General features: G+C 35.8%; 1 protein-coding gene across 1 annotated transcript in view; it reads left to right on the forward strand.

Annotated features, from left to right (window-relative positions):
- Window positions 1-279: 279 nt before the first annotated feature.
- LOC117123751 (5'-AMP-activated protein kinase catalytic subunit alpha-2-like) overlaps window positions 280-16538 on the forward strand; it is a gene marked incomplete at its 3' end in the record, with an annotated part of 19017 nt that continues 2758 nt past the window's right edge. The window contains 5 exon segments of the mRNA XM_033269760.1: window positions 280-645; window positions 9981-10122; window positions 10349-10442; window positions 13688-13832; window positions 16278-16365. Of these exon segments, the coding sequence (XP_033125651.1) occupies window positions 564-645; window positions 9981-10122; window positions 10349-10442; window positions 13688-13832; window positions 16278-16365 (551 nt within the window).

The following is a 16538-nucleotide window of genomic DNA, read 5'->3' on the forward strand; positions in this document are numbered from 1 at the left end:
CCATGGGCTTCTTTTCGAGATGGGCTTCTTTTCGAGGCTAATTTTGCAAACTAAAGAGGGGGCTTTAATTCGAGATGGGCTTCATCTCAAGATTAAGCCCACTGGGCTTCAATTCGAGGTTTATGGTATTCTTTAAGCCTATACATCTGTCTCTTATACACATCTAGATGTGTATAAGAGACAGTCATAGAGGTGTTATTGTAAACATGTACAATGTGGGCGCTATGCTCACACACTCGTTTAATAGCTCTATGTTTCGCACACACCTACGCAAAAGCACACGAAGGAAGTCTTCAATTTGTTGTGATTGGGAAAGTGTAATTTATAATATTATCTGTATTGTGTTTACAGTAGAAATAAAACCATTCAATTTCCACGATTTTTAATTGTTTGAATAAATAGACAATTTTGTTTTACCTGCACATATGATAGGATCATTGATAAAACTTTGTTAAACATTGACCACACTTCCTGAACCTGCAGTGGCCACGCCCCCAAATTTGATCGACCGTCGAGCTAACTGCTCGCCCAGGGTAGGTAAACATGTAGTTGTTGACCACAAGATGTCGGAGAAATCACAGGTGAAAATTGGACACTATATCCTAGGGGAAACCCTTGGAATAGGAACGTTTGGAAAAGTGAAAAGTAAGTGGATACATTTCTTAATATCGTTGACATGTGAAATGTCTTGAAAAACAAAAAGCATTTGGAAAATCGACATAATTTTCGTGAGTTGAAATTCAGTCCAGCGCTATGTTGAGGATCACGCGGTGTTTACTTTGTTTTGTATTCAGTAAAATATATGACATGCTGGATGGATAGTGGTTGCATGGTAGGTAGAGTCTAGCCACTAGTCTAGAGAGACTGATTGTTATAATGACTTGCCTGGTGGGTCTTTGGCCTGGGCTAGGCCTAGAGAGTTTTATTAAAATTTTATAACTACTTATATTACGTGCAAGGTGTGGGTGGGGGAGGTAGGCTAGTTAAATAATAATATGGTTTACTGACTGGATGTGTGAAACTACTACTAGGCTAGGGCCAGGCCTAGCTAGGCTAGGTGCTTATGAAACTTGGACAATTCAAGGGGCACTTCTTTTAATCGAAGGTAAACACATGATTCAGGTGCAGAAAAATAATCATCCAGAGAGTATGGCTAATGACAAGAATGATACGTGGTTTAACACGAGAGCAGATGAGATCATTGGTGGTAGTGGTGGTAAGCGTGTCAATGGCTATCTGCCGATTGTAAGATTAGCAGAGGATCATTCAGTTTTCTAGCTCAGAACTCATGAGAGAGTGATGAGGTCAGTTTATTTTTGTTGACTGAAAAAAAAAAACTGTATAATGCCATACAGTATTTTAATTTTTAGATATTAAATACTGTAGTTATAAATCCAAGAAGGGTAGCAATATCACAAGAATGGGATTCTATTGATTCATCAAAACTTAAAACGATGTAAACTGATAGACGGACGGATGGATGGATGGACAGACCGACCAACAATGCTAAGATGCGAAGTTGATGCAGAAAATTAAGTCGGTGAAGAAGGCCTACTGTACTGTACTGTATGATGAATTTTTTTAGGAATCGAGGGGCACTTATTCAAACGAGGCGCTTAAGACAATTTTCACATTAGGAGGGACGCTTATTTAAATGGGGCGCTTATTTGGTTAAAAATAAATAGTGTATAGGAAAGTCCATATTAAACCAAAAATATAGGCACAGACGTTCCAACCCCTAGAATTCAAATTCAAGAAACTTCTGGCGCGTTGGTGAAGTGCGCCCCACCCCTGTAATGTTGAGGAAAAAAAATAATAGTAATAACAATAATATTAATAATAATAATAATAATAAACCAAAATGATGAAGAGCTGACAGCTTAAGAGAGTAATAGGGCATTAAAATAACTCTCATAATTGTGATATCCAATATACTGGAATTCTGGTTTTACCTTCTTACTCTGGCAATATTATTGCTCTGGTCATCAGTAAGCACTGAACAGAATGACACACAGGACTAATTCAATTAGGGGTCGAAATGTATGTGTGTCGTATGTTTTGAGATGCTCTGCACTTTCGATAAAAGATTAATAAACATTATGCTGCCTGTTCAATCATGTCATAAACCTATAGGGTCCAGGGAGGGGCAGTGGTGGCTGTAGGATCCCAGTTGAAGGGCAGTTGCAGCTGTAGGATATTATATTTTCTGGGGGACTAAGCTGTCTGACTGGGCTGAGGGAGATAAGGATAACTTTGGCACGCATCACCATAATTGATTTTAAGGATTACAATTTAACATTTACTTCACTACGTTTTGAGATTATTCGTTATAAAGAGTGTTATTTTGTAAAAATTATGATTCTTTAAAATAATAATGATTTGTATACTAATCCATGAAAAACAAATAAAAAAGAACATGAAACAGTCACTCTAATCTAGACTCGGCATTTACTTTTCATATCAATCCCAAGCTTTTGAATTTTTTCCTCCTTTTTATTCTTGTGCAAACAGTACAAACATTATCAAACATTAAGGCAATGATTTTCGTGAATTGCAACTACACTACTGTGATTGCGTCTGTCCTCAAAGGCTTTTATGCTTATTCACTTTTTCAATGTTAAAAAAAAAAAAAAAACCCAAAATGAAAAAATTGAGTCCTAAATGGCCGTAAATGAGCTTTCCCGACTTCTTTAATGACCTTTAAGTTCTTCAAAATTCAAGGTTTTTCCCCTCTTGAAAAAGGTCAGGTAATTTTATCTCATACCGTAAAACCTTGAATTGAAGCCCTGGACTTTTTTTTGCGCGAACTTTTGAAGGGCTTCTTTTCGAGATAGGCTACTTATCGAGATGGGCTTTTTTTCAAGACTATTTTTGCAAAGTAAAGAGGGGGGTTTTTTTCAAAATGAATGCTGTGAATTTTTTGAATTTGTAAAATTGAACAATAAATAAGGTCAATGCATACATCAATCTGTATTATGGAGTGTATTTAATTGGCATTAAATCACCTAAACTAATTAAATGTAAAAACCAAGCTTGTTTTTAATTTATTTTGTTTTCTGAAATTCATGCACAGTGTATGTACTGTACTATCTCAAAAAGAAGCCTATGCTATCTTGAAAAAAAAACCCATGGGCTTCTTTTCGAGATGGGCTTCTTTTCGAGGCTAATTTTGCAAACTAAAGAGGGGGCTTTAATTCGAGATGGGCTTCATCTCAAGATTAAGCCCACTGGGCTTCAATTCGAGGTTTATGGTATTCTTTAAGCCTATACATTGAGAAAAAAAAAAGTCAAAGATGTAGGCAATATATTATTATATTCCAACATTATTGAGTAGTTAGATATGTAGCCTTTCTTCCCTTGATCGATGAACCGATAGGCCTGAAGAAAGCACTTTCGTACATAAATTATTACGACGTCAAACCAAAAACAGTGTGTATAATTTATTTAATTGAAGACTAGTTGGGCTAAGCCTAGTTTGTCTGATCTGCCAACCTATGCCTAGGTAGGTTGGCATACCTTTTGTAAGCCAGGACCAAGTAGGGCCTAGTATTTTGCTACGTTTCTTCACGTTTGAACTCCCTCTGGATCCGCCACTGGTTGTAGTTAAAATATTTAAATATTAATTTTGGTAAATTTATTGATAAATAATGTTGCACACAGTATTTGAATATTTTAGTTATCACAGTGATTCTAAGACAGTGTATTGTGTAATTTAGCAAAGAATTAAGTTTTAATACTTATTTATTTCTTATGATCACTGTGAAAAGTAAAATATTAATTTAGGTAAGTGTAACATTATTTTGCCATAAATCTGATAATAATATTATCAGCTCCACGGAATTTATTCGTCTGCAAAACATAACTCAGGTATAGATTGAAATTTGTGTATGCAGATTATTTTTCATTCAATCTTCTTTATTATTTTAAAAACCGCAACACAAATTTATAAATAAAAATTAAGTTATTTGTGATCGTTTTCTTACTGCAGAATTCTCAGAAGTTGAGGTTCTCTACAACAAAATAGCCTTTACAATATCCACATGTGTGAAATGATCTATGACACTAATTACAGTAGGCCTATAGTATTTAGTTAAATAGTAAACATTAAAAACTTGGCAATACTGTATGTTTATTGAAATTGAACATAAAATAGCATTTACAAAATCACATCAGAAAATGTGTTATAAAAATTTAAATCTGAAATCAGTCCCTTTTCTTTGAGCTGTACAGTACCTGTGTAAGCATCATTGTTCTTGAACTACGGTATTGATTGAAGCAGTAGTGCCTACAGGGTCAACAACCTTCAATTTCTTGTTTACTCTATGCCATGTACAATTGCAATCAGTTATAAATAATTTATAAGTTGAAAATTATTATTAAGTGTTTGTAGTACATAACGTATTGGAGATGGCTTGGAAAAGAATTGTTGTTTTCTAGTATTTAAAAATTTGACATAGATTGCTATATTGTATTTAAGAGAATAATAGTAATACAAAACTTGTACAGTATATATTAATAACTCAGGGCTGAAAATGAACCTCCAAACCATAGTGGCTAGCAGGGCCAGTAAGAAAAAAATGATACTGGCCCTTCCAAAGTTATAATGGTGCTATTTTTTTTACGGTCCAAAATATAATTTTACAAAAAAAACCAAAATCAATAAAACCAGCAAGATGACATTGATTTAATACTTTTTTTAGCCAATTGAATCTGTCTTTAGCCAAAATCATTAGTCCGAACTGTCAAGAGTCTCGGTCAGGGTACCAGAAAAAAATCCATTGTATTAGTTCACGATCGACATGTGAATTTTTATGGCCCAAAATTGTGATTTTAGACCACATTGGAGACTGGCAATCAAAATAACGTTATTTGACTAGCAAATTAATATTGTTAGCACACCAACGATGTACATTAATTTAAAAGTTTTCTAAATATATAACACAAAAGCTTAAGAAATTACAAAGGCCTAGGCCTATAGTATTCTCATTTTAGTTTGAAACGATATTGGGGGGGGGTGGGGGGAGTCATGGAGCAAGGAAAATAGCCTACTTTTGGGAGTTAGTGGAACTATAGTGTCTCCAGAAACCTGTATTTTATGCAGTTTCAACATAATTATATATCAGGACATAAAGTCCCAACAAGGCTTACAGTTATTCAAAATTGGCTTGGGTCTGATCGTCTGGAAATGGGCCCAATCATCTGTCACCCAAATTTGTCACCGCGATGATCAAGGACTTACGATCTGGACCTAGGCCTAGTAGACTAGAGCCTGGTTCTCACAAGAGCCCTAGTATCCGGATCGAGAGCTAACCATTAGCACCTGTGTGAGAACGCCCGATCGGTTAGCGCTAACCGTTAGCAGTATCTGGATACGCTTAGCAAGCGCTATTGGTTAGCAAGTTGAGGGCGTTTCTATCATCAACCAATCACACGTACGCGTTTACAATTTCCAGTTTCTTATTGGCCGGTGATTCGATCATCATATTGTTGGTATCCGGATCGGGATTTTCTTGCATAGACGCACGGCAGCTAACGGTTAGCAGGATCCGGATTCTGCTAACCGTTAGCTGCCGTGTGAGCACATAGCCATAGCCTACCTAGCCTTGGGAGATTACTATAAACTGCTACTACTGCCGTCACTCTGCTCTACAGTACCTACACCGTGTAACAAAGCGACCCGCGTAGTACATTCTTGAAATATTACATACATTACTTATGTATTTTACATATCAGACGAGAACACGAAATCATTGATTAAAGTATTATTAATGACATTTCTACCACCATTGCACGCATAGCCCTCGGTCTAAGCATGGTAGGGTCCTCCATGGATAAACACAAGCTCGGAAGTCCTTATGTAGCCGACGGTTGGCTGCCTTTAGGTCAAGTTCAAGTTTAATTTATTTCATCTCATTGCAGTAACTTACAGAAAGAAAACTGAATTGCAAGAATGTTACAATACATTAAAAACATTAAAACTATTAAGATATACAAATTCAGCAACATTAAAATCACACACAAAAAGGGTTGAATTCTATAAAATGCAAATATAAAAAAATTGTGAAAAATTACAATATAAGAACATTAAAATTACACATAAAATAAGATTCATTAAATAACATACAAATATATAATAAAATTTATGAAAAAATTACACAATTCGATAATTTAATGGAATATATATAAAATTCAGGAAAAAATTACAATTTTATAAGACATTAAAAATACAGTATACCGTACATAAAAAAGATTAAATTCAATAACATGCAATATATAATAAAATTCATCAATTACAATCAAACTGTATAAATAATGAAATATATTTACAGTACAGTATCTGTAGCTCAAAAAGGAGGTTGGTACATTTATTGTTATTGTTTTATTATTATTATTTTATTATTAATTATTGATCACTGGAATTTTAAATTTTAGAATTAAGTAATCTTATGAAAAATGGGATTGCACTATTTTTATATCCATCCACTTTTGTCGTAATTTCTTCATATTTCAGATTACAATAAAGTTTCATACTATAGTATGTGTAGACTGTCTCTTATACACATCTAGATGTGTATAAGAGACAGGTATAATGCCATACAGTATTTTAATTTTTAGATATTAAATACTGTAGTTATAAATCCAAGAAGGGTAGCAATATCACAAGAATGGGATTCTATTGATTCATCAAAACTTAAAACGATGTAAACTGATAGACGGACGGATGGATGGATGGACAGACCGACCAACAATGCTAAGATGCGAAGTTGATGCAGAAAATTAAGTCGGTGAAGAAGGCCTACTGTACTGTACTGTATGATGAATTTTTTTAGGAATCGAGGGGCACTTATTCAAACGAGGCGCTTAAGACAATTTTCACGTTAGGAGGGACACTTATTTAAATGGGGCGCTTATTTGGTTAAAAATAAATAGTGTATAGGAAAGTCCATATTAAACCAAAAATATAGGCACAGACGTTCCAACCCCTAGAATTCAAATTCAAGAAACTTCTGGCGCGTTGGTGAAGTGCGCCCCACCCCTGTAATGTTGAGGAAAAAAAATAATAGTAATAACAATAATATTAATAATAATAATAATAATAAACCAAAATGATGAAGAGCTGACAGCTTAAGAGAGTAATAGGGCATTAAAATAACTCTCATAATTGTGATATCCAATATACTGGAATTCTGGTTTTACCTTCTTACTCTGGCAATATTATTGCTCTGGTCATCAGTAAGCACTGAACAGAATGACACACAGGACTAATTCAATTAGGGGTCGAAATGTATGTGTGTCGTATGTTTTGAGATGCTCTGCACTTTCGATAAAAGATTAATAAACATGCTGCCTGTTCAATCATTCAATAATCCATGCCCTGACAAGTTGGCTAATTTGTTCTCGCTTCTTGTGCTGAAGACCTGGTTCAAACCTGGTCAACGTCGGGTTTTAATTGGAGTCTGATTGCATGGCTCCTCGAATAACCCTCATGTTGAGAGTTAGGTGGGTTAAGAACAATGTTTGTATCCGTATGTGTCCGTCATATGTACGTAGTTAAGGTGGATGGAAATGTTTGTATCCGTAGTGTCTGTCATATGTATGTAGTTAAGGTGGGTGGAAATGTTTGTATCCGTAGTGTCCGTCATATCTATGTAGTTAAGGTGGGTGGAAATGTTTGTATCCGTCATTTTGTATCCGTATGTGTCCGTCATTTTGCGTCCGTATATTTCCGTCATATGTATGTAGTTAAGGTGGGTGGAGCACTCTGGCTGCTGTGGGTCTCCAGGTGACCAGCCGAAATTTTCAATTTCCGATTAGAATGAGGATAAAAAAAAAGAATTATCATTATTATAATTCAAAGCCATTTTATTGATTTTTTTCCCCTGACAGTTAGCTGAGCAACTAATTCAGATCATACCCTCAGCTTTTGCAAGGGGAATTGCCTTTACTTAAAGTTGAATGTAAAGTAGGAAGTGGTCTAATTTCCCTACAGTAGGTGGACACATTGATTGGATTGGATTTATTCGGTGTAAACACCAAGGATAGCCCACGAAAGTCTAGAAGAAGACTTATATCCAGTGGGGTCCTTCTGGTGGTGATTGGGCAGTACACCGGGAGACAATCCCCTACTCTTTTCAAAAGAGTGTACCGCGTTCTTTAACGTGCACATGGGCCATAATGCACACGAGACCAACAGCTTAAACGTCTCATCTGAAAGGCAGTGCGCTATTGTAACTTGTATTTCAGCCCTCTAGCTGAAACACAAGGAGAGGCAGCGATGGGAATTGAACCGCGGACCTAGAGATCTCTATGGTTCAGCGCACACACAGCAGCTACCACCAGATTAGCCGACTGAGCTAAGCTGCTCTCGTGAGATTACCAGAGAAATGGCCGTAGTCTTTGTGTAATACTTGCATAATAATGTTGGTGAAGTCAATGAAGCACCAAAGGTTAAAAGATACCAGTAACCGGTATTTTTTAATTATGGTTATAGATCAGTATCATATATAGATATAATAACATGTTATTGCTTCCTTTTTTGTGGACAGCTTCTTCACAAAGCACCATACAATGAAAAGTCCATTTTTGGTGAGTTTTTGGCTTTGATCCAGGTAAACTGTACCATTAGAAAAATGACTTAATCTCACTTAATGCTGCCAAACATGTCTTTGGCACATTTCCAAAAGGTCCTAGCTGGATTTTGAACCCTGGAAATGCCAAGGGTATTAGTATTTTGGCTGTTTTTTTTTTAGGTATAGACAACATCCTGTCATCACAACACCAGGTGGCGTCCTTTGTTGCAAACCAGACATTGGTTACCGTTCATTACGCCTGAGTGACTTCATAATCTTAATGGTTTATAATAGGTTTTCTGAAATAGGCATTTTAAAACCTAATAATTTACCATCAAAATGTACTAGAAACACAAAAGCTCGCATTATATTAGTTATCAAACACACATTTAATCATCAATTAAAATTTATAAAGAAAAAATAATTATGTTAGAAATTGGGATCAATGGTTTGTCAGTGGAGAAAATGGCATTTTGTGTCGCATATAGCAACAGAGTAGTATCGCGTGGTATCATGACGTAACACTGTAGTACTCTATACAGCACAGCCCCTAATCTGCTGTTCATGTTTCATTCCCATTGTACTAAATTATAACTAATAACACACAATGAGGAATGTGTAATTAGCGCTCCATTAACAATAATAATTTTTTGTTAAATGCTTGGGGAATATTATTCTCATGATGACGATTGAAGCAACTCAATCAAAAACGTTGAGACATTTTCACCAGAAACGACAGCTCTTTTTAGAACTATCTACTTGCTGTATTTACAGTATGCCTAATTATAATTTTAAAAGTAAAATCACAGTTCACTATGCTACTTGCATTACCTTATAATGATGTTTCATAATCTGTAGTATACAATGCTAAAGAGACTTTACATAAGTTCTAGCTTTCAGGAGCTTTATTTTTAGTTTGGAAGATGTGTGTTTGTGCTGTCTCTTATACACATCTAGATGTGTATAAGAGACAGGCCTAAAGCAGTTGGTTATTTTTTCGTCAATACAAAATAGTTTTCGCCCATGGCGATCGGTTAGCGCGAGCCCAGTAAGGGTCGCCAAAGGGGCGATACCCAAACATTTATTTTCGCCCGACACCAAAAAAGGTCGCCACTGGCGACTGACGACCTCTAATTTTTAGCCCTGATAACTGATTTTTATATTTTAAAAAAAGTCAAAAAGATAATTTTTGGATTTTTATATTTTGAAAAAAGTCAAAAAGATGATTTTTGGAAGCGATAGACTTTATTTTATGTCCTTACAATAAAATTTTATTAGAAAGTGTCTTAGTGAAAAATACTGTAGTATGCACAATGTTGTCAATTCATTATTTTTGGTTTTTAAAATGTATTGTAGTGAATTAAAAAGTTATTATTGATGTTAATCTTAGTTTTTCTTCTACATCCACAGTTGGAAAGCACCAGGTGACAGGACACAAAGTAGCTGTCAAAATTCTCAATCGACAAAAGATCAAAAGCCTTGATGTCGTCAGTAAAATTCGCCGTGAAATTCAGAATCTTAAATTGTTTCGTCATCCACACATAATCAAACTGTAAGATATGATTCAATTTTTCTTTTGTAAAATTTATAGATGATAATGCTTTAATTAAACATTTTCAATGTACTAACTCAAAGTTGAAAGTAGCAAAGTGCTGAAATGAACCATAACATAGGGGTAACCCCCTACTCTTTTGAAAGATGCAATAGGTCCTTTACTGCTCGGCCACTCGACTAGACTGGTAGTCAAGTTATTTGGATTAAATTTTGTTATTTTGTAGGTACCAAGTTATCAGTACACCAACCGATATTTTTATGGTTATGGAATATGTGTCTGGTGGAGAATTATTTGATTACATAGTGAAGCATGGCAAGGTAAGATTATTTTTATCACAATATAATGAATAATTTTTATGTTTATAATATTCTCCAGGCTAACAACATGCACTGTTTATTTTGATCTGTTTTTCGTTAATTATTTACCTATTTGGAATAATAAAGTGAAATGCCAGCCAGCACAATACGCAGTGGTCAACTGAAGAATGGAAATTGAAAAAATGAAATATAGGAATAAATGGAGAAATAATATTAAGAATGTTAGAGGCCTTTTGACTTAAGATGAAGGTATAGTATCAATTAGTCAATCATTCAAAATCAATCAATAGGCATTTAGAAACACTAATATATGTGATATATATTTGTGTATTTAAATGCCTATTGATTGATTGGCTGATTCACACTTTACCTTTATCTTGAGAAAAAGATGTATGGTAGTACCTGTATGGTATTACCTGATCAAAATTACTTTAGTTAACTATCTAATATGATTTATCAGTGTTAATTGCTAAATGTTCATTTACCATTTGCCTATTACTGTAGGATTTTGAATGGTGTGCATTAAAAAAGAGATGAAAATTCTCTTTCTACAATGCATACCGTAGACCTCCATACACAGTGACCGTGCCGGGATTATTTAATTCATTGAAGCTGGACGTTGAATGCTGAACATTGTACATTAGTTTGATTAGCCCAGTTTCAGGAATATTCATTTTGTTATATTTACTTTCAATAATGAATTAGCATTGTAGACACTTTATACAGAAATTATGAGCTAGTGCCGCGATGAAAGCCTTGTGGGCTCACTCTTAAATATATGGGGAGGTGCCACATTTATGGGGTATACTTGCGAGGACTTGGTAGCACAAGTGTGCGAAATAACTGGGGTGAAATTGGTAGTTAAAGTCCCTGGTGGCCTATCCTGTGTCAAAGTGCCTCGATTTTTCACACAATGTTAGCGGGAATTTCAAGCTAGACTGTGTTCTAAGCCCCTTGCTAAGCCTATCTTTGGTACAGCCACAAGATCGCGACCAGACGGAATACTTTTTGCCATCGGGAACCAGTCAATATTGCACCATCTCTGCCACTATAGAGTGACCTTTTTTCTGTCATCTTTTAGAGCACAGTGCAATTTTGGTAAATGGTAGTTGAAGTCCATAAGAATTTTCAGTAAAATAGGTAGTGATGTGGCTGGGGCACCCCCCTGTTTGGTTGGTATGCAAGTGAGCTTCCCGGGGATGAAAGTAAGTAGAGTCAGACCAAGGTAATTCAACAAAAGGACGCACATCTCGGGACATCAAAGGTTATAACTCTGGCATCGACATTCTAGGCGCACGTGCGTCCCTACACGCTGAACGTCACAAAAACTATAGCAACCAGACCATAAACCGTCAACGTGTGACGAATTACCACGTGCGTGTTAGTTGCCATGATAATCGCGCGTCGTGCGGTGATTACAAAGGCGTAATGATATTTTGCGTTAGTCGCGCGTCGTGCGGTGATTACAAAGGCCTAATGATATTTTGCACTAACATTAGACTGAAATATATTCTTCATTTCAACATTAATTTTACCAAAATTGTGGTGAATTGTCGTTCATGAGACTTACTTCGCAGAAAAAATTAATGAATTTTCCGTATATACTCAAATGTTCGTCCTCGGCACCTTATGCCAACATTGTCAAAATGACAGATTAATGTTAAATAAGAACATGAAATTTTATAAAATTCGTAAATTTTGAATTGCTATAACTTTTCATTTTCTTGGTCAATTTTCACAAATCAAATTGCAGTTTATAGAAGCATTTAACAAGCTCGCGGTAAAAAAAAATCAAATGTAGCAGACATTGCGAAGTACCCAAAATTAATAAAATAAAAACTAACACCATAAAATGAATGGCACGCATAGACTAATAATTGACGGCTGTACTCGCAACTAGTATCGGATTGTCGATGCCACAGTAAAGATCAAAGGACTGTACGCACGCGCTATGTTCGAGAGCGGAGATGTGCGTCCTTTTGTTAAATTACCTTGGTCAGACGTAAATCAACAACAGCAAACTCTCTGTATTATCCTGGGCCTAGCTAAGCCTGTCAAAACATTTTATGTTTTGCCTTAATGCCAGCCCAGTTGTAATTAATTTAATTTAATTTTTTAGGCTTAAGGTAGTAGAAAGGCTTAAGCTTATTAAAGCAAATTTAGTCACATTAATCAAGTGACAAACTTACAAATAAGATACCAAGTTGTTTTTAGTCATAAACAAAAATATCCTCTCATTATAACAGAACCCTGGAATTGGAAGGGAAGCATTATTTAATATGACCATCCTGAAAAATATACAAACAGAATTGGAAGTACCTGGAGAATAAGACATAGAGGAGGCCTAATGCTAAGACAATGACATGAGATTATACTATAGAAATAAAAATCATTACAAACCATCATATTGTAAATAACATACAAAACATCATTAAGCTTTATTGCTATCAATTTAGTATATAGAAATTACATGGCATAAATAATGAATGATACAAAATGTACAGTGCTAGAAAATTAATTAAAACATAATAACAAGATGATTATTTTCCCCGTGGGCCTCACACTTAAATATTTCTATACGGGTAAGTGCCGCATTTACGGGGGTATTTTTTAGGACTTGGTAGCGCAAATGTGGGAATTTATTGAAGAGTTTCAACATGTATAGGGTATATTCGCAAGGATTTGGTAGCACAAGTGTGGGAAATACCAGGTAAAATTGGTAGTTGAAGTCCTTGCCCCGTCCTGTATCAAAGTAGCATAATTTTTCACACGATTTTAGAGAAGATTTTTTGCCAACCTCAGTGCTAAACCTACCGTTGATACATAGCCACGAACCGTAGGGATCGCGAACAGACCGAACCGCGGTCCTATTCGCCATAGGGAACCAGTACAAGTTTAATTTGGTAGGTTACATGGCCGTAATGGTAGTTCAACCGACACCGGATTTTGTTAATTGGTAGTTCAAGCCTAAGCATTATCCTACCCTTACCCCAACCCTCCGTAAGATTGAAGATTGTTATACAAGTGAGCTCCCCGGGTTATTTACCTGGTTCAACAATATTTGTTCTGTGTTGGATTCTAAGATTTAGTAAATTCATTAACATGATTGTGACTTTTCTTCTTCAGAGATATAAAGGTATATTACAATCTTTCCACTTTAAGAATTTATAACATATCATTTCCTACACATCTTGCTTCATTTCAAGACATCCAAGCCAAGGTTGTTCAATTTTTTTCCCGTTTAGTTGAAGCAACATGAAGCAAGGAGGTTTTTCCAGCAAATCATCTCTGGAGTTAACTATTGCCATCGTCATATGATTGTTCATCGTGATTTAAAACCTGAAAACCTGTTGCTAGATACAAACTTGTGTGTGAAAATTGCAGACTTTGGTAAGAAAACCATTTTAAAAATACCTTTTTTATTAGTTCCTTTGTGACCTTAGGTCACATGGAACTAATGTAATGGTTCACATGTAAAATTTGTGTATGAGATGTGACACCAAAAGAGGTCACCAAAAGAGGTCAGCATATTTGTAAACAAATAGGCTCCGAAACGATGCATAGTGGCAGGTATACATTGTGCTCGATAGTTGCTGGTGGACATGCAATTGTGCAAGAAATGTTTGTTTTTTCGGTTAGATAAAAAATGTAGGCTGTAGGCGATAAAACATATACCCCCTACCACCAGTTTTGAGTCGTTTTTTAGTCGAAAATTTGATTTGCGCATGCGTCGGGTCAAACTTTCCCAACATTTTGTTTCTGTCGCGAGCTGCCTAGAAAAGTTCTTTATGTTGTTTTCGCGACTGTCAGTAAACATCGAGCAAACTGAGATAGTTGTGGCATATCGGCCACTTACTTGTGCTATTATTTGAAGGTGTTCTGTGTGTTCTATTAGTGTTTTAGTATACTTTAACGGCTAAGATTGACGGACCTGGTGTACCTAGGCCTACCCTAGACACATACATAATTTAGGCTTCTCTTTGGGCTACACTGTCGGACCTGGTGTAGGTCTAGACACATCTGATATACTGTGCTATACCATTACGTAAAGTAGGTTTCTTGGCCTACCACCAGCCTGCCGTCAAGCAATAAAAATCAACATTTGTGGAATTATTTTTCAAGAAATGATGGTTAAAAATTCTGGACACATAAATATGCAGCATGTGATGGACAGACGAACCTAAGGGTTGGCGGGGCAGCATGTGATGGACGGACGAACCTAAGGGTTGGCGGGGGGACGGGGAGAACCTTAAAATTATGGACACATAAATTTACAGCATGTGATGGACTGACCATCTATACACATATACAGCATGTGATGGAGGCATGTGATAGACAGACGAATGTATGCCTTTCTTCAATTAATTTCCAGTAAAATAATTATTACAACTTCAAGAAAACTTGTGTTTTTATTGCATAAATTAATTTCACAAGCATTTATTCTGAAATATAGCGGTATCAATATTCTTTCTATAACGGTACAAGCCACCGGGAACCAGACGTCGAACAGAAAGTTTCAACAGCCCACGTGTGTTTTGTTGCGACATCATAAATGAAGCTGCTCACATGACCTCTAGGACCACACTCCCGAAAAGAAGTTTATTTATTGTTTTGAGCGAAGCGGTTTCGAATTAAACTTGTTTCAAAATTGTTTGAGTGAATGTAACTATGAAAATAATTATTTAAACAACCCAAACCATTGCTTGATTGTCGTAGAAAATGTAGTAGGACAGTACAGCACTGTATAGTGAGTATAATTACAAATACTAGCCCTTCAAAGCCTAGGCTAATTAATTGGGCTAGTTAGTAGGAGCATGGGCCCAAGCTAGACAGACGGCGCCTGATTTTCGCTGCGATTTGCGATCTGAACTTTTTGGGGAGTAAGTTAACGACTGGTGTATAGGCCGCACCCCAAACTTCGAGGGGAAAATCGCGTATAGAATTTGCGGCTTATTCACCGGTAAATACGGATTATGGAGCAAAAACTTGTGTTCATAATTTTAAGGGGGGGGGGGCGGAAGAATTTGTATGAGGCTGGGCGGAAGGCCTTAATAATAGCTTTAGGATGGGTGCAAGACGTCAAGAGTGGACGGCGCCGCCCACCTCCACCCTGCATAACGACATCCCTGCACTTCTCAGATTTTTTATGTACAAAGGAACGTACGCACCCGCAGGGTTCTGGTTTTCTTTATGAATAGTTTCAGAATGCATGTTGCAAAGTAAACAGTTCAATAAACATCTTGATTATTGAGTTAGTAACAAGTTATATTTAGCATTATAGTTTGAACAGTTAAATCATCATTATATTTAGAAAAGTATGTCATAACCATTAAGATTCAAAAACTCAAAATATTAAACAATCATTTGCTTTACCAACTTAGATGTGATGCCAAGGTTTAACAAGTTAAAATGAACTTAAGTTGCATGTTAATTTGACTTGGAGGTAGGGTTTGTGGGGTTAAACCAGCATCCCTTGATTACCATTTATCTGTATCATGATCTGAGCTTTTATGGCCAAGTTTTGAAAAGTGTTGTAATAATTAATTCATTCTGGTTTATTATTTATTAAACATTAAAATTTGACATTGCAGCATTGTACTGAATTATTGTATATCATTTTATGTTGACTTGTGACTCCTCCTGTCCTGATTGTGTAGACGCAATGTTCCCGGAACGCCCTCTGGTGAGAATTGGTTCCGTTGACTGTGGGTGTTACTATTATTACAGCATTAGAAAATGAAGATATTCTAGCCTAGTGTCCTCTCTCTATTGACAATACTGAGTAAAAATGTTTACTAAAGGAATTATAATTTTAATAATTTTTTTTAAACATAGGTTTGTCTAATATGATGACTGATGGTGAATTCCTAAGGACAAGCTGTGGCTCTCCTAACTATGCAGCTCCTGAAGTTATTTCTGGAAAGTATGTTAAAGCCCCATTCCCGGCAAAATTTCACTAAAAATGACTTTTTTTAGAAAATATGCATTTGCATTACTCCAATTATTATAAATCATGGAAAAATATTGGCATGAATTTTAGTTTTACACAAAAGAATAAAAAAAATGAGAAATACAGACTATTTCTCATAAAATATT

The sequence above is a fragment of the Anneissia japonica genome, unplaced genomic scaffold, assembly GCF_011630105.1.
Source record: "Anneissia japonica isolate Jap-2015-1 unplaced genomic scaffold, ASM1163010v1 scaffold1104_len307771_cov217, whole genome shotgun sequence".
Lineage (NCBI taxonomy): Eukaryota > Metazoa > Echinodermata > Crinoidea > Comatulida > Comatulidae > Anneissia > Anneissia japonica.